The sequence below is a fragment of the Varroa jacobsoni genome, unplaced genomic scaffold (genome assembly GCF_002532875.2).
Source record: "Varroa jacobsoni isolate VJ856 unplaced genomic scaffold, vjacob_1.0 scaffold_795, whole genome shotgun sequence".
Classification (NCBI taxonomy): Eukaryota; Metazoa; Arthropoda; class Arachnida; order Mesostigmata; family Varroidae; genus Varroa; species Varroa jacobsoni.
This window is the reverse complement of record NW_019213697.1, coordinates 45,489-71,570: the sequence shown is the minus strand read 5'-3', so window position 1 is coordinate 71,570 and position 26,082 is coordinate 45,489. Positions and strand designations below refer to the sequence as shown.

At 43.5% G+C, this 26,082-nt stretch overlaps 2 protein-coding genes across 3 annotated transcripts in view; both read right to left on the bottom strand.

The window, feature by feature from the left end:
- Positions 1-8,878, bottom strand: part of LOC111263870 (uncharacterized) — a 39,694-nt gene extending 30,816 nt beyond the window's left edge. Inside the window, exon 1 of one of the 2 annotated variants that reach the window (XM_022839315.2) lies at positions 7,150-8,878. The gene's annotated coding sequence lies outside the window, so the exon portion shown is untranslated. The remainder of the gene's footprint in view (positions 1-7,149) is intronic. The other variant, XM_022839312.2, reaches the window with a different exon arrangement.
- Positions 8,879-14,204: 5,326 nt separating this feature from the next.
- LOC111263872 (MAP kinase-interacting serine/threonine-protein kinase 1) overlaps positions 14,205-26,082 on the bottom strand; it is a gene marked incomplete at its 5' end in the record, with an annotated part of 13,194 nt that continues 1,316 nt past the window's right edge. The window contains 1 exon segment of the mRNA XM_022839316.2: positions 14,205-21,769. Within this exon segment, the coding sequence (XP_022695051.1) occupies positions 20,316-21,769 (1,454 nt within the window). The 3' untranslated portion in view covers positions 14,205-20,315.

Sequence of the window (26,082 nt, the reverse complement as noted above, 5' to 3'; positions counted from 1 at the left end):
ATCTGGCGCGTAAATAAGCCGAATTGAGTTAACGTAAAGAAAACAACGATATGTTACATTCACATCACGCTAATACGATATAAACCAATAGAAAACAGAGCATTCATTCGATCTTTAGTGCCCCAAGAACAAGGCATAACCTTATAGGTGTAGCTGAAATTGTGCCGTTATTATTAAGAATCAATCGTAAGCTATAACCAATTTTGAAACCGGGACGACACACACGTCTGAATGAAGTAGTAAAGAATAGCGTCCCAATCTTGAAATAATAGTTAACATGTTCAGCCTTAAGTATCGTTTTAAAATATGTTCATACAGATATTATTGAGGGGATATCTTTATCCTGAAATGTCATGTATTTGCGATTTAAACTAGTCGAAAGCGTAGATTCGATTGAAAAAGACGATCGGCAGAGAATCCATTTTTTTTTTTCTAAATTTAAAGTGGCATAAACGCACCCCGCTACGAGGGGCATCCCTAGTGATGCTAGCTGCTTAAAAGTAGAATAGACTATAACTGCTGTGAGCTTTCTTCCCGTAAACACAGGCCACCACAGATTAAACAGGACGTTTACGAATTGTCACACTGCAAAAATTATACGAATCTAGCCTTGTATACAAAAAGCGCCACTACGGACTTTCTCCAGAAATTATTTTATCTCCATAGCTCAATAACTGACTCAGTGCATCTCCACTGTATGTTCAGAATCACTCATCAGATCAATGTCGACAGCCAGCATTGAGGTTCTGAACATTCTCGCCGTAGATTGTCGGCACACGATACGTGGTCAATGCCAAATGTTACAGCCCGTTGTAATCTCAAAATTCTATATAGCTTCCATGGGATTCAGTCGTCTACCCAACGAAAGCATCATTTATGTCAGGAATATAGTGGAAACTCTAACAGCTTTTTTTTTTTTTTTTTTCACAGATGGCGTGTATAAGGAATGACTGACAACGCAAAGAGTTCTTACCTCTCCTTCGACGGCAGCGAACTGGATTTCGAATGTTTGGACCCATTTAAAAATGCTTTACGTATATATGTGCATAATTCACAGGTACGACAATCTATCAACCAATAGTATTGCTTCGGCGTCCCAAACACCTGTGAGTATCGCGATTGTTCTCTAATGGCGTGTGATTTTTACATGGTTATCCACCTTAACTGCAGTTTGTTATGGGCTATAGTATAGCATTGAAATGTTCAGAGCTTTGTGCTTAGCTCCGGATGGCTGGATGTCGCCCCAGCACACAATGGGCTGTTTCGAACAAAGACCACCGTATACGTCTAAGTTTAGTAGGCATATATACCATCACTGAAACATTAAATCGTACTAGATCCTTAAAAATAGCTTCAATAAATAATTTCAAGTGTTCACTTGTAACTTATTAAGTTATAGAATAAGGAAGTAATGATAATTATCAAGTTGTATGAGTTAAGCTTATGCCCACGCTTATGGTTTAACTTGTCGATTAAGTTATTTATTAGTAAACCAATTAATAAAATGCTTATGACAGTTTTTTTAGCTGAATATAATCTCCCACAGTGAATTATTGTACGTGCCTGTTCCAGAATCTTGGAACGCTCACTGCAGTTCCAAGGGGTTCGTTATGTGTCTACTGCATACGGAATCACCACCATCTTGATGTTGCTATCTTGATGTCGTATCGGTTTAAATATACGCAGACAGCAAACGTTAAAGACAGTCTAGAATTAAGCTATATTTATAACTTCGACATTACGTTTTTCGAGCACGTTGTTCCTCGTTCTCGTCTCATCTCTATCTCACCATTAAAATACGTCATTTCCATCTTGGACATAGTCAAATATCTGTCGGAGGTATTAAATGCCTTGAGTGTGCCAACGACGTGTAAACATAATGTCCTCTTCAATGGCCTACTTACACCGATTCCTTCAGCAGGCTCTAGGAGGTATCGCTTGCAGCAGTGGCGAACATGCCTTGCCACCCTCAACGCATGACTGCCTTGTATGTAAGTATGGCACCTTAGGGTGCAAAGATATCATAGGCAGCTGTGCTAGTAAACCTGTGTATGTATATAATCTAATAAAAATCTTAATTCAGATTCTAAATCAGGTGCTACCAGAGGTGCCCCGCTCGAAGACAAGGCACATCGTTCTTTCAGTAGACAGAACCATTCCTGGACGATGAAAATGACCGTGCAGTAATAACAGTAACTGAATCCAATATGCTCAGCGATGGTTTTGACTTAGTGCAACGAGGCGTGATGATATATTTGTTTTTATTATTTGCATCTCGGGACAGTCTGTCAAAGCGGAAACTTAGAATCGTTTAATAGTGTTCACTTCGGAACTCTCAGCGCTATATCCCAGTGATTATGCCGGGTAACGTGTTTGCAATTCCAAACTTCGGGACACACGGTGGTTGAAGGTTCGAAACCGGCCGCAAACACATTTCATTTCACGCTAATAGTGGCCAGCCGTATTCATAAATGTCTGCTATTTTCGCTGCCTTTTCATAGAATCGAGTGAAAAGTTCGCACTAAGGACGTTCATTAGCATCTTCTTTGCTTCGTTACATATGGACCAGTGAGCGTAAAAATATCGAAGTTTTGTTTGTATATATTCTATTTTGGTGCATGGGATCACTAGATGACGTGTGGTTGGTACACTCTTTTCGAACCAATGTCGGCTTACAAGCAGGCGTTATCAGGTGCCGTCGTCTGCGGTGTACATATAGCATATATATATATTGGCCATATCATGACTTCCGCGTTTAGCATGCAAAAGGCCAGACTGCCTTCTAGCGACTTCGGACGTGTGCTTTCCCCTTTCCCTGTAGCTAAAGCGCTGCCTCTCGTTCTTTTTTCATGATAACAGAATAAAACGACCTAGCCAAACAGCCAAGATCATGAAGTACTGTTGAAGACGCCAAAGGAACGGCCGCGGTGCCTGTGCCTGTGCAGAGGATGCCGGAATAGAGAAAAGGCGCTTTGGCATAACACAATGAATAAAAGGCACAAAGCGGTCACGCGGTAACAATCGAACGATCCAACGTTGATGATATCTGGCCGATCAAAGTGCTAGTAGCCATATGTAGGGGTTATTCAGCCTGCTTAGCCAGCTACCAGCAAATATAATGACTAAACAATCCCGTTCACTATAAATAGTGTATTTCAGGTATGTAGATCTGTCTACATTGAATTAAATCATATTCAAGCAAGTACGATGCTGACACCGAGCGTCGTATTTAACATTTTCTCAGTAGCGCTTGATGGTACGATTTTTTTAGACTTCTGAGTTGCACTTTCTTCCATTTTAGCGCTCTTTTAGTCTATGGACTGAGTTTGTTGGTTCTAGTATGCCTAGCGCCATCTATGTGGCAGCAAGTATAGCATCTGGTGCAGAGAGCTGAATGTAGGTTAATGGAATATTGTATCCTTAATTATCAAGACATATTCTTCCCACAACGACTTGTGCGTCTCAATAAATAGAGAGAATTAAATACTGAGAAGCTTAACTGCTAGCTGCCTTCATTAGATCTTGAAAAACACACTGGACGACCCAGTCGATCGTTGAACTCATTAGTGTGGTGACGCTGACGCCACTTATTTTACATCGTCACGCTCAGATCAACAAACCTTTACCTCTGTTCCCTAACCCTAAGAAGAAATACACATTTTACATGTGTCTGATCAATTATACGCCAAAGATATGTGTGCATTTGTCCATCACTACGACTGTTCGGAACACTCGTTGCCGCCGTACGTCTGAGTAACAATGTTCGTTATTGGAAAGAAATATTTTAAAAAATCGTCGTGGAGAAATGGTCACGTTTAGTGAAATGGAAAGATTCACGAACCAATAGACCTATGTAAATCAGTGATTTGTCTATCTTAGACTCACTTAGAAAAGTCGAATAGCAGCAAACGACAAAACAAAACAGCTTACTCTTGGAGTTCACTAGAAAGGTATGGAATTCAGCCATACTCACAAATAACTTAGATGAGAACTTTAGTTGACGTAGAACTTACCTAAAAACACATTTGAGGGCGTAAAAGGTACAGCGTGTGTTACGGCACAGGAAAGCTACAAACGAGATAAACCTGACTCGGAGCTGCTGATGAATGACAATATTTACACATGGCTCGTATCATAAACATGGCTGCCTTATCTTTGAAGGTGTTAACCATAAGGTTGGTTATGATTCTGCAAGCGACTGTTTCGCAGATGACCACCTTGGGAAAGCAGTCAATTCATATTGTCCCTTCTATATGATACTTGCTAATAGCGGTGTGCTGAATATAACGATGGAGTGAGGAAGGGAGACAGACAGTCTGTGTCGCTGGGTTAACGGTCGCCTTTGCGTCTAGCTATCTGCAAAGCTTAAGCCTATGGTTGCTGGAGCTATACACAATAGCAGGATGTCTACCTGCACGTTTAACTATAGCAAGTAAGCCCCGTTCGCAACGTGGAACAGCCCAGTCTTCTACTTCCCGTCTTCTGCCTTCGGGTGCTGATGGTCATGATGATTGTGATGATGCCGATCGTCGTGGCTGTTCTGCCTTCTTCCTTCCACCGTCGTCATGCCATTACTCCCGCTGCGGCCGTAGAAGGGCCCGGGGCGGCACGTCGAGTTCAGTTCACCGCTCGAACAACGAACGTCTCACAGACAACACCAGCATCCGCGAATTGCCGTAGCCGAAGAAAAGCCCTAACTGCGATGACGCACAGCACAGCTACCCTTTCTTAAGTACGCGCTGGCCATCAGTGAAAGCCGACTGTGGCGGTGGAGAGATGTTGATGCGAGTTTCTTGGCGTTCGGGGACGAACACCGCTTGTGCATAGTAAAGCGCGAACCCGGAATTAAAAGCACAAGTTGTTATTGCCTCTAGTCCATCTCATGACTTCTTTCGGTTGAAAAAACGCGCTTGTTCTTCTAGTCGCTCAATCCAGCTCTCACCTTGTCGATTCCGGGCAACTCGCGCAGAGGAATCACTTGTTGAATGAGGCTCAGTGGCTAAACGTTACAACAAACGATGAATCCTCACCGATTGCTCAATCGTGTTAATAAGCTTTACACACAAGACATAAATGTACGTCTGTTCACTTTAGATAAGCAAGTATACGGTCCAAAGAAAGCTTGTTAAGCTGTCGGTTTTTAAGACTCCGAAGAATAGGTGTACAGAAGTATAAATTCAGAACATTTATTACTGGGACATTGGATTTATGGGTATCTTTCGGCAAGAACACAGCTTTCAGTTAGAAGTGGCATCTTAACCAGGAAATATAGCTATCAACAGATGAACAGTGCACAACCTCGCATATAACCGTATATATAAAAGTTCGTATATATATATATATAACCATTCCGATGCCAGGGCGCCTCAAACGATCGATCCATAGGCGGCTGTATTTGCCGCACTCTCCATAGGACAAATATTCACGAGTGAGTTAAATCGGCCCTATCTCTCTATGACGCGGGATACATCAACTGTCTATTTTTGCGCGACCTAATACTATTCTATTGAAAATTGACACAGTCCCTTTCCCTAGCACATGAATGTTCTTCTGGTCTTGCTGTTTTGTTACAGCTTAATAATCTAGCAGCTCATATCGATCCATGCTGTCCAAAAAAACAAAAAAAAAAAAAATATATAGATGTATAGAAAGTGTATTTCACTGGAGTGCCTTCGGAACGAAGCGGTTTGCTCTGTTGTATTATTCAAAGGTGTCGATTGCATGAAGTAGAAGGGGTTGTCCGCAAAGAGCTACGAAAGGGTGTATCTAACAGGCCAACTGGTTTGCCACTTCAGTATCTATAGCAGTCAAGTAGGCCTGGTTGATCTGGCCTTGTTGCGTCCAGTGCAGCAGTTGACCGCCGATTTCAGAGTCATCGCTATAACGCTAGCATTATTTGAATCCTGTACTGCTGGATATGGCTAATCGTTTTGCGACTGGCAGTTTTTTGCGGCGAACAAGAAAGAGAGCATACGCTAGCTGGCACATGTTATTCGATCGGGAACAGCTCCGTAATTCGTCGCTAGATACAATTCCCGGTCTCGAAACTAATTCTGCTGTCACCACTGCTGGCGCTGCAATCGCTGTTTTGCTTTTACTAGGGCAACAACTGCTACTTTACAATGGCTGTTTACAATTGTCTGTCATGATGATGTTGGTACAGACGATGCTACATTTCTGGAACGGTTGTGTCGTTTTGAAAGACGCCATTTATTGACTGCCATTGACTCACTGACTGGGCAGGACCCGAACGGCGAACGTTTGCGTTGCACTGGCTACCTGACTGAACTACTCACTTGGTCCGGCAATATACGACGCATACTATTTGCTTCTCCCGCTGCTATTGTTGATGCTGATCGTGATGATGGTGGGGTGGTGCTTTCGGGCGGACTTTGACTGACTGGGCAGTGTTCACACTGCTGGCTATCTTCGCTCTCGATATCACTAAATTTAGACTACGTCGCTGCTGCTGATGGACAAGGAAACGCCCAATCCCTTCACCCCAGCAATCGCTACCCATCAGATGATGATTGTTGGTTGGAAGGAGATAGATGTGGAAAGCAAGAACGCAAGATATAGGGTGAACCTGCAAGGGCGAGCTGCGGGGGAAAGAGGTGAAACGTGGGGCATCATTTAAGAGAGGCAGACGAATAAACGTGTTCCGTACAGTTATACTGACAAAGAAACCGATCGCTCTATTGTGCAATTGAGTGCACATTTATTTTATTGTGGTATTAGGGAGGTAGCTCGCAGGACCGAGGTGACAATCAATTCTACTACAATTCCATAAGTCGTATATTCCACCCTTTAGACGTAGCTCCTCAGAACGACAATTCTCATCCTAGAAGGAACTTAACTTTCATCCCGAAAAATTTCTTCAGTCCTTACGCACAGTTACACACGAAACTTGTTGACTCTTATAAGAAGCCAACATTTCCAGTTAAGAATTCCGTAGTCTTTTTATTTTTCTATTTTGACAATTCTTCAATTGCATTTAGTTAATAGTTTATTCGAAGTAGGTCAATAAAACAATCAGAATAAGGATGCTGTGAAACAAAACACCTATTTTGTGACACCGGAAAGGTGATATACCTAATCAGGTTCATTAACTATTTTCTTTCTATCATATAAGAACAATATAGAACATACCGTTACGCTTATAAAGGTCATGTAGAATTCATCGCTTCATCGTCGCCTGTCTGGCATGGTGCCCGGTAAAAAAGCTCCTTTCTGTCCTTATAAGTTCAGGACAGCTCAAGGATTTTGTTACGGGCAGCCCCGATGTAAGTCTTTACACCTCCTTGCGAGTGAGCTGAAAAGGAAAAGGGAACCTCGATAGCCGCAAATTTAGCAACTGAAGGCATTCATTCTTGCACTTACTTATAACTCTTAGTAGCTCTAGGCCTTGTGGGCACTCCCTATAAAAATGTTTATTTGCCATATAGTCTTGAGGGTTTGCAATATTATTTATATATTTTTTTCTTGAGACTCCTTGGCGCTCTTTACTGTTGAAGCTACTGCATATAGGCTGTCAAAATGATCTGTGGTCCGTAATACTTGAGATACGCCACTTTTTGCTATGATTAGAAAACATAGCCAGTGTGGTACACTGTGTTCCGGCTTTGATTGACTGTCCTATCTGTAATACCCTAGGTAATGACTAGGACCGGAAAAAGGCTGTTACTTGTTTACTTGTCTGGAAGATATGAACCGTTTTTAGTCTAGAAGCTTAATTTGAAAAAATGCCTTCTTCCCACACGTAGTTCACATATTTTGTACTCACACCAACGCAGATCTGTTCCCCACTGTTATAAAGAGGCCGCTAAACGGATAGAAACGTGAAATGCAAGTTCCTCCAGGCGGCATAGAGTACAGACGTCATCACGTTCCACTATATGTAGGTTGTCACTTCGTTCAACACACACGTACGCCTACGATACCATATATATATATATATATATATATATATATATAATGCAGATATGTAGTAGTTTAATGCAGATTGTTATAAGCATTCTGTAATACAATGCTTCAATGTAATGCAAGATTTCGTATGAGCTGGTGGGCTATGGCCATAAACATTACCAGGCGCATAGACTTGGCAAGATATCACCACCACCTTTCCATCATCATCGACTTTACCGTCGTCATCATGATCATTATTAGCACCTTCATAAGCGAAGTAAAAATTTGTCATTTGTCGCGTTCTCAGAGGTAAAAGTTTGTCGTCTGCTTCCTTTGCGTCTATTTGTGTGTTGCAGCGGTACTACGAATAGACCGATTTCCCATACGATCGCGGCCGTTGTTGCGAGAACAACATCTGCCACAACATTTGGCCATCGGAGGCCTATGCAATCAGCGTAAACACTATCGGACCACAGCAATAATGGCCGATTGTGTGATATGATGTAGTAATGCCTAACGGCTCTTCCGGACGTAAAATTCGAACTGTTTGGCCGATGCTGGTCGAGATGTGTTGTTATCGTCGTCGCTGCTGTCGTTATCAGTTGATCGCCATTTGTTCGTCTATTTAACACAACAATATTATTCACAGGACGGACAGGAACCGTCAGCGTAGACGAATTGCGCCAGCCGCTCCCGGTAAATCGCAATGCTGAAGACAACGTCGCTTCCATCCGATGTTAGAAGAATGTAGTGTAGCAACGATGATAGAGGCCGCGCAAATAACAAAAATAATAGCGATGGGAGTAACTTTTGCTCTATCGCCATATCAACTTTAGCACTAACTACATTGCTGTTACCGCTGCTGTTTTTGCAGAGGCGTGACTGTAGAAATAAAATCAGACCGTCCTGCTGATGCTGTTCATGCACTGGCACAGTTGAAGGCGGAGACAGTTATGGCGGATGCTGCTACCCCTAATGGCCATCCCAATACCATCACCGTCAGCACTACAATGATAGTGATTATAATGACAGTAGACGAAGCTGGCGTAGTCGTTGGACGTCGAGTGGCGTCAGAGTCGATCGTCGACGCGCGGCCAGCGGCGTTAGCCGCAACTATCTGAGCAACGAGACAGTCACAATGAAGCCAAGCGGCGCAACCCCACCATATATTGCTATTGCTTCGACTAGACCGACGGACCGACCGGTGCTCTTGTTACTATACAGGGGACGTGGGCGGAAAACACGGTAACCTTATCAACCTCACTATGATTGCCGTATGAGACTATATCAATCGTAGCAGACGCTATAGTCAAGCATGGACAGCAAAGTGATTGGATTAACAAAGAAAACTCTAGCAGAAGCGCCACCGCCGGTCGGATGATGACTGGCCGAAACAGAGACGAACGAAGTACCCCCAACGCATTGCAGCTCCTTCCTACATCTTCGGCAACAAAAGCATAGTACATAGCAATGAGGCAGATAGGTCAAGGGAAAATGACTGCACCGCTGAATAAGAGTTATTGGTAGTGTGTATATATATATATATATATATATATATATATATCTATCGTCGCTTATATTCAATTCTAGTGTGTTTATATACGTACGCTTCAGAGTGGCATAATCACATCAATATACAAACGATTATTATAGGTCAAAAGCATTATCCTTGTCGACTAGATCCTCTGCTTTGGAGTTTAAAGGCAACCGTCGGTTTTATGGGCAGCCTTTATAAGGTGCAGCACGTTTGCACTAGCCAAGCCAACAACCTTGAATATCCCTGATTAAGCGAACGACACAGATAGCAGCAACAGCAAAACTTCTATAACATGAAGGAGGCACAGGTCATCTCATTATGATTTTCAGCAGTTGTTTTAGGTTGATTTTTGCGGCAATTACGGTATAATAAGAGAACCTTCGTTTAGCCCTTGGCTGGAACCTGGGTGCAATTGAGTCTACGATCGGTGTTACTTTGGGGGAGTTAAAGCGCGGAAGGAATCGAAATACAATAATGTCTAAAAACTGCATCGGACGAACAAAGGGAAGTATTTCGTCAAATACATTACGTCTCCAGTGTGAATACCCGCACCCCATTGCCATTGTGAAACAATTCGACAAACAACAAAAGACTGCCAGCAGATGGGAAGCACCTGTCACTGAGTTCTGCTGGGTAACTCTGCAGTACTGGCGTAGCTGTTTACGCGACGGAGCCAGTCGCGCGCGGTGAAGCGCAGAGAACCGCGGTTCAATCGACGCCGCACGGCAAGCATGTCTCAGACTCTCAACGGCAGTGGCAACAATGTCTGCAATATCCCAATCAAATGTATGATTTAGCTATCACGAAGACCCTTAGCGCGATTTCGGCAAGCTAATCTCCAGGCATATGAAGGTGGAATACGCATCCACGTCAACGGAATGGTGCAAAAGTCTTATATCACCGCAAATCCGCAGGTAAAAATGAATACGGTACTGTTCTCCGCGACAGAAATGCTAACACGAGGCTGCAAATAGACTTTAGGCTCTCTTGTCCGTTTTTTGTTCGACTCCTTTCCTAGACAGTGTAAGTAAAATTAAACCCATCGTTTACGTAGTCGTTATGAAATAGTAAACATTTCAGTTTTATCGAGAATAATCTCAACGTCAAAAAGAGTTTATTGCTTCTGCGCAATTTGGTTCTATAAAGATATAGTATCACACACGTGATGCTACGTTAAGCAAAGCGAGAATTGTCGGACCATCTGAGTAACTGACGTTCAAAGTGAACATCGGTCCTAAACGCCCAATGAACGGAAATGTTTTAAGGCAAGTGCTCTCCTACCCAGGTAATTCAGTTCCTCGGAACGCTCGATTATCAACTAATTATATAATCAAATCCTCGCGAGTAATGAAAACTAAAATTGTTAAAAAAAAAAGCTTATCTCGTTCCGGCTAATCCGGAGTTCACCGATAGCCAGGAAATGGTTAGGCTGTACCTCTTGCCCGTGTGGCTTAAGTAGGAGGCAGTTACCCTCATTGGCCTAATCCTTAGCTAAATAAAGTTTCAACTCGATTTACAAACCGCGCTTGCCGCGGGCAGGCAACAACAAACAATGGGCGTCTACGCTCTAACGTATGTTTAAAGAAAGGAGACTCTGCTTAAATCATAGCCGATATATTGTAAAGCTTATCTGTGACGGCGGCATGAAAATCTTCATTGAAAACAGTACGGTTCTGCAAGACGCGCCATCGATGAGAAAACTGAGCATAAGTGAAATCTCGGAAATCTTCTATATTTATTGGTATGGCGTCAAAACAAAGAAGAAACCAGGCTTACAGCTCGTTTCTTGCCAGCGCCATTGAAGACACTGGCTGTCAATAACAGGGTCGGTCAAATGCAACTCTCTAAGCTGGTAGGTCTATCTTGAGGCATTACTCAAGGGGACAAGGTAGAATTTTCTAACGACAGTGAGAAAAAAAGTCGAAATAGCTTCTAAAGATTCCCGGCCGTTTCCCGCCTTATCGAAAAAGAAACTCAACGAGGTAGCTTGATTTAGATCAGGGGACGTTCTTTAACTAAGTTGTACCCTGTGATCGTTTGCTTATTTAGTCTACTTACGAATAGCAGCATACCGATCAACGACACAAATGTATGGGATCGCTAGAAGGCTGCCGAACGGCGTCTCGTCATCAGGCATCATTTTATTACCAAGAATAGGAAGACTCTTTCGTCAACCAAATCAGTACAACTCTACGACGATATGACATGCAAGATAACGTGTTTGGGTGCATTTCCATTATGGAACTTTACCCCCATACCAAGCTGCGGCGTAATCTAAAGTTGCATTCGCTAGTTGCATTATGACGTATTACAAAAGGGCCGCGAAAAACACCGAAGTCCTTCGTTTTCGAGCCACACACCAGTAGTAATTGTATTATACTGAATATCTTTAATGAAAAATAAATTAGTTTCATTAGAAATCTCAGCTTTGTTTCACACGGTTGAACGTGTATTGGTAAAGCTTCCTGAATAATTTTATTGATGCATCATAATATGCAGATCTTACCGAAAATGCCCCCCGCTTTCCATTAGTTATTAGATTTAAATAATTTCCACAACATGATTGCCAACGGTGCCCTGTATATGCAGTCGATCGTTAAAGCTATTGCGCAGTCAATTTCTTGATCGGCTAAATCTGTCTACTTGCATAGAATCGATTAACTAAAAGATATTGCAAATCTGAAAGGCCCTATCGCCCGCGTCGCTTACGGCGGTTGTCGTCGTTTCCATTCACGGCTATACGACAGCTCGTTAACAACAGAGCGAAGTTTATGCGATGTTTCCTGTATCCCTGCGATACCGGTACTTTATGCGTAACAGAGGGCCAAGAGTTGGCGCGCATTACCAGCGGTCCTGGCCAGTACCAATGGGCCTGGCTATTGCCAAAGGGCCTGCAGCGGACTGATCGACCACACTGAGATTTAGCTGTAGTCAACGAGGCGGCAGCAGCGGCAACGATGGCATTCTCACGTATTAGAATAACAGCAAATCACAATCAAGAACAAAGGCGAAAAATTATTTGTTCTTCTTTCTCTGTTTGTCCACCCGTCCATCTATCCCTCTACTGTTCTTTCAGCAAACATTCCTTGTTCTTATGCAAGTATGCCTGCTTGTTTGTAGATCTATCCGTCCGCCCGCTCTGCAGACACGAACAGGTGTTTGCGGTACAATCTCAATATGGCCTACTCTCAGACCCGAATGCGATCATTGCCGTGTAGCACGTAATAGTGACGATGGTCGTGTAGGGCGTCAGGAGAGTGAAACAGTCCGATCAACGGGTCGACAACCGTTTCTCCTTACATCGTATTCGTCGTTTGGCTCACGCAGGCGATTGACTAAAGAGTGAGACTGGCTGGCGGACTTAATTCGCGCCTGCAGCTGCTCCTGCGCTGGCAGCGCACGGCAGCATCGCACTCTGGGTCGTGTTCTCAACTGCGCCAGCCGAGTAGGCTTACCACAGGCCACTACCACTACTGTGACGGGCGTAGTGTGGCAGTAACGAAGTCAACAGGCAACGTCACCAGCAGCGGCATTGCGATGGCAGCGACAACCACGGCCAAATGCCGCGGCGGCAGCTGTTGTTGTTGTTGATTCCGAAGCGATCCAGGTAACAACAGTAGCAGCGGCAGCAGCCGAACAAGACGTGCGCATGTATGTCGCCATTTCAATGTCCGCAAGCGAATGAGTAAACGGCCGTGTACCGCTGCTGTGAATTGTCGGGCTGCTAGTGGCTGTCTGCTGCCGGTTGCGTTGCCTGGTCCGACTGCGGCCGCCGCCGCCGCCGCCGCATCGCCGTCGACGAATATTTAGCGACTGCTGTGTTGGCTGACTGGCGTCTGTTGACGTGCTGCGTAGCAGCAGCAGCAGCAGCAGCAACGAAATGACCCGAGCTGCATGTCCCATCCACGTTCATTGGCGAGAGTGAGCGATACCGGTAAGGCTGCCGGGCGAGTAGTCAGTCAGTCGGTCGTGAGCAGAAAGAAGCTTTTCGGACAGCCACTAAAATCGTATAGTATACATATATATAGTACGACTTACCATCTCACTACATCTTCACACAACCGGTAACAACGATCATCGATAACAAAGGATGTTGGTGGGTCTCAAGCTGACGACGCACACAGCATTCGTCGTCGTCGTCGTCGTCGTCATCACTGTCGTCATCAGCTGCATACGTTACATGAAGCTCTGTGCCCTAGCAGCAGCAGCAGCAGCAGCGGCCTGGTTCCACTGCCACCATCAGCACAGCAGACACTTTGCAGAGAAATACAGATCAACAAAACCGTACAGCTGGTCTGTGATAGCAGTAGGACGGCTAGAGCAGTTAGCTGGACAAAATAATGCTTAAAGTAACAATAGCATCGTGGACAACACTCCGATCCCCCTACTGGCCACTTATCAGCTTATTTTTGGCTCAGAGTAAGGTGTGTACCAATTCACTTGTACAACTAGATGTATACTCCATATTGGATTCCAGGAGGTGGGGGAGGGGGGGGGGGATGGAACAACTTCACCAGAAGGAAATACCGCACATGCCCACCCGTCTTTAAAGCTAAGCTTATCCTTTGAGTGCGCTTCCATATTCACGGTTATCGAGTTATGTGCAGGAGATTGCTGGGATTTTTAACGACTTGTTCCCAAAACGAACAAGGCACACGATTATAGCTAGTACAGTAAGTTTATTACACTCTTTTGGGTACTAATATACACATATGGCTATTATTGATGAGCTAATACACATGCGAAATAAGTAAAAACACGATTTTGTAAATTCTTCACCTTTACTCCGTCAGCAATGCGGAGTTTAACTGTTGTACATTTTATTTGCATTGATGCTTCAGGTATTCAAAATCCGGGTCACATACTGTATTATTGGTTTGATGTTGTTACTGTTCCTATAGCTGTCGCTTTTTGCATCATTATCTTGTACAGAAACGATCTGAATAAATATAATACAGAGTACAAAGTAAAAATATGTACCATCGAAATAATTTGGTAGCAGTTGCACCTGTAGTACCATGGTGGGGGATGTGTTTTTTTGTCAGGTGGATGGATGACAACGACCGTATTCAAATAATGTATTCAGCATTGGAGGAGAGTTTTTTTTGATTGTATAAGTGAAAGCCGGATAAACACCAAAAATAGCCAAAAGGTTCACCGGTTTGATTAACTTCTATTTACAAATTTATCGCAAATTGTTCTATTGTCATTGAATCAGTATTGTTTTTTTTACTCATCGTTATTGCTGCTGACGTTGCAACAACTGACAATAGCAGTAATAATGATAGACGGCAACGACGGTTAAAACGAGGAGAGCATATAGGCTCCTCTCTGTTCAACTCCAACTCGTGCTATTTACTAGAGTGCGTTTCATCAACGCGCAGAGAACGGATCTATTTTGAAGGTAGTCTCTTCCAACCTGTTCCAATACCGTCCTTCTGACTGAGTCACTGCAGCGCTGCCTTCGTCAGGCCATTTCTGATGTTTAAGAGACACGCGACGCCTCATTTATAGTCTCATCAGTCCTGTTTGACACCTTGCCCTTATTCTTCTGTTTGTTTTTTGTCTACAGTAACACAGCAGACAAACGCAACCGAAGACGACGACGACGACGACGACGTTCTATCGTTGCGGTTGCCTGAGCCCTTGTACCTTTCTCTGTCCTGACGCCAGGTTTTCCGCCTGTTTGTTCCCTTACGACTCAAAGCCCCTTTGTCGCTCACCCTGCACATCAACCATTTCATCGCACACTTTAGTTGGCCAATATTTCGTTTACATCATTATCATTACCGTTATTTTAACCACCTAGACTACCAGCAACTTCAGGTTCCGTCTCGCAAAAGTCAGGCTTCTTAAACTCCACCACCTTCGAGAAATGTAAGCGTGTTTCCATCCTCCAACCTGAAATCTCCGTCAACATTACATCCATATCGCAGCGTCACTAATGTATATCTGTATACAATCCGGTAGCAGTCCGTGTGGCGATATGTTCACATTCGATACACGGATCGTGTCAGGCGTGCGGTTTTTTTTTTACAACTATGCCACTGCATCATCGTTAACATGATTATAATTACTATTCCATATTATAGTAACAGACGTAGTCAAGTCTGTGCTATGGTTCCATATGATCAATCAATCAATCAATCAGTCACCAGCATTCAACATGAAAGGGACAACTTTTGGTCCGTAACAAAGAAATGTAGAAAATATATTAATAATAATTGATCGCAATACAAAAGATAGTATTGCCATAGTGCTGTTGGTGTCCAGCGGAACGTCGGAAGTATCAACGCTATTTTCGATCACCACCATCAGTTATAATTAATTATGCACACAGTAAATATATGGTCAAGTATATTTTTCGAAAAATCTACGTATAGTACCATTGTAACAGAAAATTGTTTAACGTGAACAAATTTTTGACAGAAACCCCTTCGTTCAATCATTTTTCTATTTTTTACCAGTAGTACAACTCTGATACACTGATCATATCAGTTGCCCATATTATTAGAAACAAACAACTGACGAAATGGCTTTTGCTGTGGGTCGGTGTTACCGCGACACAATGACGAGCGCGCAATTTGAACACGAAATACATAGTTTTTTGGGTTTTCCACTCACTAGATATCGCCACACGGAGCATTCGGGTTCTCCTATTTAAACGATTGGGGTTCTTCCCTCTTTCTCTGCATTTTGAAATGAAAAATATGAAAAGTTTTATTTCTTCTTTCGCTATCTAGCTCCCGCTCGCTTAGGTGTTCTCTTTTCCTTGTAGTGTATATATGCTAAGCCTATGATAATGCGTCTACTGACGAAATCGGAAGCCACTCTTTTTATAAAATTCGCCGGTTTCTCTCCTATATCGCAGAGGACAAAGCGACGGTTTACGGGCACCGGCATATCGCCTTGTTAGAATATCACTCGTACATACGACGCTTTCTCATAGCATCATTATCACTCTCATTGGCATGCTTGCGTGATTTATTTATATTTATTGGTTTTCATCAGCATTATCATTATGTAAGAATGTATGAATGCGTATATAGCATAAAAAGTCTCTTGCCATCCCCGGAGAGACTGTGGGTTGGCAGGAGCCTTAACTGAAAAAGAGACAACATCCTTATTGTTATCCTCAATATAGAGCATCATTATTTCCGATCGTCTGCTACACACTATTCAGATTTGTTCTGCTTTATTTTTGTCGCAGACGAATATGCACAAACCGCTAAACACCATCTTACACACAACTCTCTCCCATTTAATTTCTGCTCCTAATTGACTACCGTTGCCATATGCATCAATAAAGTGAATATATATATATCGTGTATAATCATCTCACGATCAGTATCAGTGACACCATTTACTTGCCATCTTGTCTTTGTTCACATGATTTTTCTCAAAATAAGCATCACCTCGTTTTCCATATCCCGATTGCCCCCGCCGCCCCGCCGTACCTGTATGACTCTCCCGAAAGCCACAACTTCGCTTTATGTTACATTGCATGAACCTTACAATCATAAAATCATAGGTGTATCGCTGATCATCATGCTAGAACGACCAAAACGATTGTTAAATTAATCAAATGTTTCAAGTTCTACGCCCGGAACCGCCATTAGGGACATCATTGCATCGAATGGCTGAATCCCCTTCACCCTCTTTGACAAGCGCATTTTGTTTATTAAGCCTTAAACCTAGGACAGAAATAACTCACATGTACCCTCAAGGTTCATATTCAGACACATTACCACTAAACAATGACGCAAACTTTTTCTAATGACAACGTCGGTGGTGAAGTTTTTCTACCACATGGAGGACTGCCTCTGTTTCGAAAGACGGAAAGAAGGCAAATTCTGCAATAAGAAATCGCCGAGTAAAGGCCGAGGTAATAAGCGATGAAGTGTGCATAGAAAGGTGAAATACTCCCCTGCATTTTTGCGGGATTTGTTTGTTTGTACGAAGACCGAGTTGTCTCTCAGATTTTGAGGCACTACCCCTGTCGCAATCGCACCCCAAACTGTGCGATTTCTATGATGATGATGATAATAATAATGATTATCATTATCACGCTTTCAAATCTTCGTAGTCGCTGTCATTGTTGTTGTTGTTGTTGTTGTTGTTGCTGTTGTTGTTGTTGCTGTTATTAGTACTATTGTTATCGTCGTCACTGTTGCAGTGACCCGCCAGACGCCAGGTAAACTAACACGCAACGAACAACAAGGATGCACTCAGACTTAAATGAACCATGACAGATTGATGGATTATAGATTATTTCCCCATGATGATGATAATAATAATAATAATATTATCCATATATACTGCTCAAGATGAACACACATAGACGATATCATTATATAGTGTAGCTTATTGTTGTGCTATTCTACGGATAAGCCAGTTGTTGTTGCTGCTTAGAAATCAGTTTCTTTTTTCTTTCTTGTTGCAAACATTTGTCGGAATCGATATATTGTGTATGTTTATATATTTATGCATATGTTCGTATATATACTTGCGTTATCGTCATCATCATTACCATCTATGTTTGTTATCGTATATCAAGTTATCGATAACATCTGTATGTTTTTCCACTTTTCTTCATCATCTTGATAATATCGTAAGTGTCGAACTTCATCGCGACATTATTCCTTCATCGGGGCATAGGTAGCGTCGGCGCTCCTATTAGTTCCTGAGAAGGGCCTATTAGCCAGGACTGTATAAACTACTGCTACGTTTTTGTCCGTCGTCTTATTCTTGATGTTGATACCTATTGGTCATTCATACACACGCAACAGTATTGCCAGTCGATAGTAAGCCCACCTTTCGGTCCAACCGTCTGTATTTGAATCGATTTTGTCACACTAAGTCAAGCGTTTGAAATGATTTTTCATGAAATACACGAACAACCTTTCTTCATTCGAGATTTCCTCATTTATCATCACCATCATCATTCATCATCATCATCATCATCATCATCATCGTCGTCGTCGTCGTCGTCGTCGTTATAAAAAAAAAAGGAACCTGGATCTGTACAAGAGCATGCAACAGAAGATCTTCATAGGCTGGTCGCCTGGCAGGTCGCCACACGCAGGTACAAACCAGCCGATTCATCCAATTTTCATGTATATATATATATGTATGTGATTGTTGTCATGACCCTGACCGCGTACACAGCCCCCTAGCGAGCAGGGCTTGTCTTTTCACTGGTTACCAGCAATAATGTCTAACCGCTTCTAGACACTTTTTGGGCCTGCGTAGTAGTACTATTAGCGGTACTAATCATATACCACAATTACATATTACTTCAGTCACTTGACGCTGTATAGCCACCTGCCTAGATATAATATATACCTATGTATATAGGTATGTTTGTGTTTCTGTTGTATGTGTGTGTGTATGCGTACACACAGGCGCAGACGCAAACACAATAATCCATAAATTCCGCCCGACTCGTTGACACTATATAGGTGTTATTTATCGACAGATTCAGGTATATGCTATATCGGTGATCCAAGCACTCTCGGAGTGTTTGGATAGCTACGCTGATCTCTAATATGAAGGTAATCATTAGCATCATCGTCACCGTCACCATCACCATTCTCTCTCTCTCTGTCGTTCTCTCGGTAACTGGCTTTGTCCACTGCTATTGACCTTTTAAAAGCACATTCGGCATTGGCCGCTCTGCACGGCTTGCATCGTATCTGTGGACCTGTGCCTCGGCGTTTGATATTGTATCGCTGATACATGACGCTTTCGTGTGCGTCTTGTTTAACATCTGTTGTTGATGTTTTCGATTTCAGTGCCGGCTTTCACTCAGCGTTATTAATCAATAAACTTCGTATTTGCATGGTTGTTAACGATGGTCCCGGCTTCTAATGGGAATAAACTCCCATTGATAAACCTCTTCTTTATGTATTCTTTCATGGCTGTCGTTGTTGTAGCTTATGGTTTGCGATAATCAAGAACTATCTATCACACCAGATTTTCCAGGGAGTTGTCAAGTACTGTAATTTCGGCCCCGTTCTCTTTCGCCGTTTGTAAATTCCTATAATTTGCAAGAGCGGCAAATGCCAAAAGCCAACATGACAATAAAGAAGTACAAGGCATCGTCACAAACTCGCGTGCTACCATGGTGTATATCGTTAGGCTGGATGTCGTCCGCACAAGATGCTCCACACAAACGGTTTTTCTAAGGTACTCTAATGTCAACCTTCTGCATTCTCACGCCACTTTCAACAGCTATTTAACACTAAAGGATTCTTTCCTTTTTTATCACGCTTAGCTCGCCCACACAGTTCAATCCTGAGAACTAATAGTTGCAATCGCCATTCAAAAATATAATTATAACAAGAACAGTAATAATAATTGTTATTAAAATTTGTGGAGTAGAATAAATCATTGTTTGTATTTCTCGATCCTGCTGTTTCTGCTAGTTTTTGCACAAAAGAGCACTGACCATTATTATAAATCTTTTAGTACTCGGTTCCATCGTGTGTCATAGTATTCTTTCTCTATTAAGATTTAACGCATCAATAATAAAGTCACTGATTCGCTAGGACGTTAACGCTAGTTACATAAACTAAGAAATACGAAAGACCAGAATACACATTACATACATTTCTTGATCTCAAGAGAACTTAATTTGCCTGACTACGATTGCAATGGGGGAAGAGAAGCCGCGGTATATATATATATATATATGTATATAGAGGTTTTCATTGTTGGATTATCAATGATAGCTCTTATTTTTTTTTCTTTATCTTTCCGTCTTGGGTAGAACGAGTCTATCGGTCTGCCTTTATAATTGTATCGTCTTGTTTGTTGATGTCTGAGCTCATCATGTTGGCTCATCCTGCGCGGATCGGAGACTATATCACAGTTAGATTGGAGGGGTTGCCGTGGCCGATTCACCTGTACTTCCTAGTGAGAGAGACTTCAGACGTCGCCTGCGTGCCAAGGCAGACTCCCCAGGCGGTGAAAGGCCCACCACTTTCGTTGGAGCGGCCGGGCCAAAGTCCAGACTGAGGTAAGGCTCGGGCGACGATGCTGGCGGGGTGTCTTCTGCTGCACGTACGGCCTTCAGCGCGGCTGTTACTTCCTCGCTCAGTGTCTGCTGATGTGTGACGAGCCTTTTCATGGCGTTCGCGGCATCGGCGAAGTTCTGCAAATGATTGGCGGAGTTGTTACGGCGCATCACGGACGGCGTCTCGAGAGCTGTTGTTGGACCACCACGTTCGACCCACGGCTGTCGCAAAACGGCCTCGGCCGTGAAACGCCGCTTGACGTCCTTAACAAGCAGATTGCGAATGAGATCTTTGGCGTCTTCCGAGATAGCAGACCATTCTCGAGCCGGAAATTCGTAATAGCCAACGCGGATACTCTCAAACAGTTGTTCCTGACAGGCCGAGCAAAACTCTCCACGCTCCCAACCACAGCCACTGCCACAGCTCCCATAGAAGGGGGGATAGCCACATAGGAGCATGTAGGCAATCACACCTAAGCTCCACAGGTCACATCGTTTGTCATAGTAGACGGCCTGACCTATGAAGGCGCCCACTACTTCGGGCGCCATAAACTCCGCCGAGCCCACAGGCGTCAAAAGCTCAGGGGTTGACACGGGACTAGACTCTTGCAAAATGACGCCGGATCCCAAATCAAAGTCACAAATTTTGACCGGGCTGACAGAGTCCGGAGAGGCGCACAGGATGTTCTCCGGCTTGAGATCTCGGTGCGCGATACCCTTCTGATGCAAGAAAGCCAACGCGGACGCCAGCTGACCCACAATTTCCGAGGCTTCGCGCTCTGTGAAGTGTACCCGCTGTTGAATGTGCGACAGCAACGGACCACCATTCATCTTTTCAAACACGAGATAGAAATGGGACTCATCCTCGTGGAAGTCCAACAATTGGATGATGTTCGGATGGCCTGAGCACTCGCGTAGCGTCTCCACTTCGCGGAAGACGCGCGGCCGCGAGTGACCTGGCGCATCCTTCAGGATCACCTTGACAGCTACTTCACGTTTCGTGCTGCGCTCTAGAGCAGACACGACATGTGCATAAGAACCTTCACCCAGATGCTCGCCTGTCAGCTCGTACAAATCATTGAAGCCCTTTTCCGTGAAGCTATAGCCTGATCGTTTCTTTTTCTTCCGTTGGGTTCGACCGTTGGGCGACGAACAGTCGGGGAACAGAACACCAAGAGCGTCCACTTCGGTACCCGAAGAACCTGAACCTCCCGAAAGACCACCGCATCCCGAGCTCGAATCCCCCGATTGCGAATCCACCGAGATCTTCAGCCTTGAGTCGCAGTCTCCGATAAGCTCGGAGAGGTCAGCTGTAAGCGAAGGAAAAATTCGAGCAGAGCTATCAATTAGTATACTATACACTTCGTCCGAGTTCAACACTAAGCTAGTAACAATGATAATGACTACCACAACAGCAATAGAATTAGAGAAAAAGGGGGCCTCCCCAATTACGGTCCCTATTGGCCTCTTTTGCACTGTGCTTTCGTTTTCAAATCGACGTTACTACATATGAAAGTGCACGATCTATATCGAGCTACAAAAAGGCACAGTTGATGTAGGCTGGTTGGCGAGTAACAACACCGCCACCAGATCGGTACTAGTACTAAGCAACGCTAACGAGGACAAGTTAACAGTTTTCAGCTTATCACATGTTTTGATTAAGATAGATCATTTGACGACACACACTGAGTTTCCCAACATAAATAGTAATGTTCATCGTGTTAATTGTACCCTTCGGGCATGAACGCACAAATGATCGTTTGCACGCGTCGTACAAAGTACCGTGCAGTAGTCAGCCAAACAGTTACAGCAGCAGCAGCAGCAGAGATATGCACGTCCAACGTCCACGTAACAAAGTGCTGATTGCACTATGCAGCGTCCAATCGTTATATAGGTGTGGCGACCGCGTAGCTTCCAATTGCCTTCAATGCTGGCCTTATTTATGTTGCTCTAGCCATTCACAGCACGATACAGCCGCGCGACAACTGGACATCACAGCACCGCTCAGCTGTTGCTGCTGCCGCTGATGGACCACCGACAGACGGATTGACGGACTGTCGAACCAAACAACCATAATATGGACCGACCGCTTACTATCGAGCAACTATTGGAAAAGCTTTGACTAATTTTCTAGCACTTGCGTTCATGCATGCACACAGATCATAAAATGGAGGTTAGTGGCGAGACGCGATGCGGGTCAAACGGGCCTTTTTGTCATTATTCAATGAATACAGTGATTGTAGAAAGAATCACGCAGCAAACTGGGTCGCACAAAGAACGGAGTCAAAAAAAATCCCACATCGCAACATAATCCTTACGCAAGCAAGGCCCAAATAACTACGCTATCGCTTTTCCTCTTCTTCATTCGTTTAGCTATCTTATAGCGAGACATATCGAAAGCTGTAACTAGTCGCTTGAAGAAATCGGCTTTAATAATGCCCTTCTCTCTTTAGCTTTCCGTTGCGCTTAAAACTATATCAGACGAAAGACCAGATGACGTCGGGGGGCAAAGGCAACACTGCGACGCCCCCCAAAACAGCAAGTGGCTTCTTTCAAATGGCTCCTCCCATTGCATGTTCTCTTAACTCACTGCTGCAAACGCTGACCAGGCGGCAACAGCGCTAAGAACAGCAGTTCAGTATCACAATGGCAGATGCAAGGGCCAGCACAGCCCGTAGCACTGACGCCCATGGCTGTCAGCGTTCTGTCTCGTATTCATTGCCGTCGAACTATGGAACTGTACATTATAAAATGCAACAATAGTAGTAATAGTAGTATCTATCCAGCGGAATGGCGCGTAAGCAGATGTTGTTATGCTTGTCCCTGTCATTATTGTTGTTATTGATGCAGTGAGACATACACACACATGCTTGCACAGAGAGAGAGAGAGAGAGAGATGAAGATGGAGATGCTGACGATACGAGCGATGCCGATGGCACAAAGGAAAAAGAAAGCAGAAGAAAGATGGAATAAAAGCTCCTTCTTTTATTGGTCAGAGCTGTTTGTGTCTCGCTAAGCACACAGCTCAAAACTGATTTTAATATTTTGTCATAAATGACCGTCTGGTTTTGTCGTATATTTTATGTCGAAGCCCTTAAAAGCACCCAGGAAAACGCAGGGCTTTTATTTCTCTTTCTTTCTTTCGTCTTCACTGCAATAATAATAATAATAATAATGATTTCGAGAAAACGCCACTGAGCCGCGTGAAAAAGCACCAAATGAACGATATATACTAGCGCTCATATCAGCTACGCGAATGACCGTGGACCCCCTATAAAAGGCTATGGACAAACCCAAAGGATTTAGTTAGAACAGATTGATAACTGACGGTTTCTTTAGACTAAATCTGTAATGTACTGGTCTTGGCAGACGATCTGTTCATGTTTCGTTCCCAATCAACAAACCCTCTTACTTGATTCGGCTCAACTAATAATTTATTTGGTTACGACACTGATATCAGGCAGATACTTTACCGATCATCGCAACGAATTAGCCATATAAAAAAAATACTGCGGCAATCTTTGCTGACACTCTTCCCGTAAATGAGTACCATTTAGCGATGACCAACAAATCGGCTCGAGTAATAGGCATCATGTCTTTCACTATCTTGCGAATAGCAGAAAGCTGTTTAAATGCCCGATGGTAAACAAAACGAAAAGTTTAAGACAAACGCAGCGAGAGAGAGAGGGTTGAGACATAGGAAAAATAAAAATTGATAGGCTCCTTCTCATGAATGGTTAAATGATGGGTTTCATGAATGAAATGAAAGGTTCAATAAACAAACCATCTCGCCTAATGGGGCCAATACTCATTTTGCTGCTAAAAGCTGAACACACAGCCGTAGTTCTCGGGGCTTGAGACAATCACATCCCATATACGAGCTGAAGTACTAGCTACTTTTGGGTTCTGTCGAGCAAAGCGCCAGCTCGCGTCGATGCTGGTAGGCTTTGAAAGGAGATTTCATTCCTATGTTTTGCACGATAAGCGTTCGACTAACGACGTTCAATGGACTTCTACGTGCTCGCTTTTGCACTGTATGTATCATAATAAAAAATATCTTTGGTATTGTCGTTTGAATGCTAAAAAGGCAAACGTGATCAATACAATGCCTGCATTCTTAAGTGTCCTATTGCCAACTACTTTGCCCAGTTGACCTCCAGCTTCTTGTACGTATACTCGGTTTCTCAGTTAAATGCTACGTTTGTCACGCAATCACCTTCTAATGATATTTGTGAGATGGCAGCTTTGTACGAATTCCACTTGTAGTAATCAAATAGATATCGGCTTCCCGTGACCCCATTGGGAAAATGCTTCTTTTACCGCCTGCTTAAAAACTGACGTCAACTTTAAAACACCCTATGTTATCATGATTGTTATTATCGTCGTCGTCGTCGTCGTCGTCGTCGTCAAGCGATTCCTACAGTCGCTATTCCTACGCTGAGAGGTTCAGCTGCTTCTAGCACCATAACCGTTGGCGCCGTCACATAGCAACAATAACCCGATCATCTTTCTACCACACAACTACAACTACAATAGAAGTAGCAACACCGGTTCGGTCAGACCAAGAAATGGATAGATCGATGATTGACCTACGATGATCAGGATGATAGTGCTGCTCATGGATAGGTAGTCGACAGGAAGACTTCAATGTTGTTTTGACCTTTCTTCTCTAATGTCCAATTATTATCATATATTTAGTTACCATATTAACAATATCATTTCACTGAATAGCAGTCATTGGCTAGGATGTTAAGCAGTTGTAATGAAAATGGCCTTTTGTAACAGCTTCCGTATCTTCCTTGCGCATTTTATATCCTTTTGATGCCTTCGAAGCAAGCTACACTTTCTTCGGTGCCTATTACTGCGCTATAATATATTCCCCTTCCTTATTAATCGGAAAGCGTTCTGAAACGTTCTCTTTCGACAATTGGAAATTGATCGACTTGGATGGTGCAACAAACACAGCGCAGCAAACATTGTTTCCAAACACAAACTCGAAATCTCAATCGTATTTTTATTATGTACATGAATAACTTAATAATAGGTAATAACTAATTAATGAGTTGATAATAAGAGAGGGAGGGAGAGGAGGTTAATGAGAGAGAGAGAGAGAGAGAGAGAGATCAACAACTTCCTCAACGTTACTGTCTGAAAAAACATACGCTATGTTGAGAACGAGTTGTGCCAGTTGGAAACTAGAGATCGGAGATAACATGACTAAACCTGAGAACGACAGACGAACGACCGGGGAAACAGATAGGGGGCGACGTATGGGACAAAGTAGAAAGAGGAAAAAAGATCGACAAGTCGCCTGCTTGCCCGCTGTTGTATTATTTGTGGCTGAGTGAGTAGGTGCCGCCGCCACCGTCGTCGCATCGCTGTTCTCGCGCACTGCTGCAGCTGCGGCCGCGGCCGTAATAACTGGTACCCAAAGATGAGTGTGGCAGACAAACTGGCCAGCAGCAGCTTTGCTGGTAGGTGATGTTTACGACCACATCAAACGCAGCCGTACTAAAGCCAAAAACAAATGGGGACGATCGGCAACATCTCCCCAACTGCTTGTCTGCTTATCTGTCTGTCTATCTGCCTGCCTGTCTGTCTGTCTGTCTGCCCGACTGTCTAT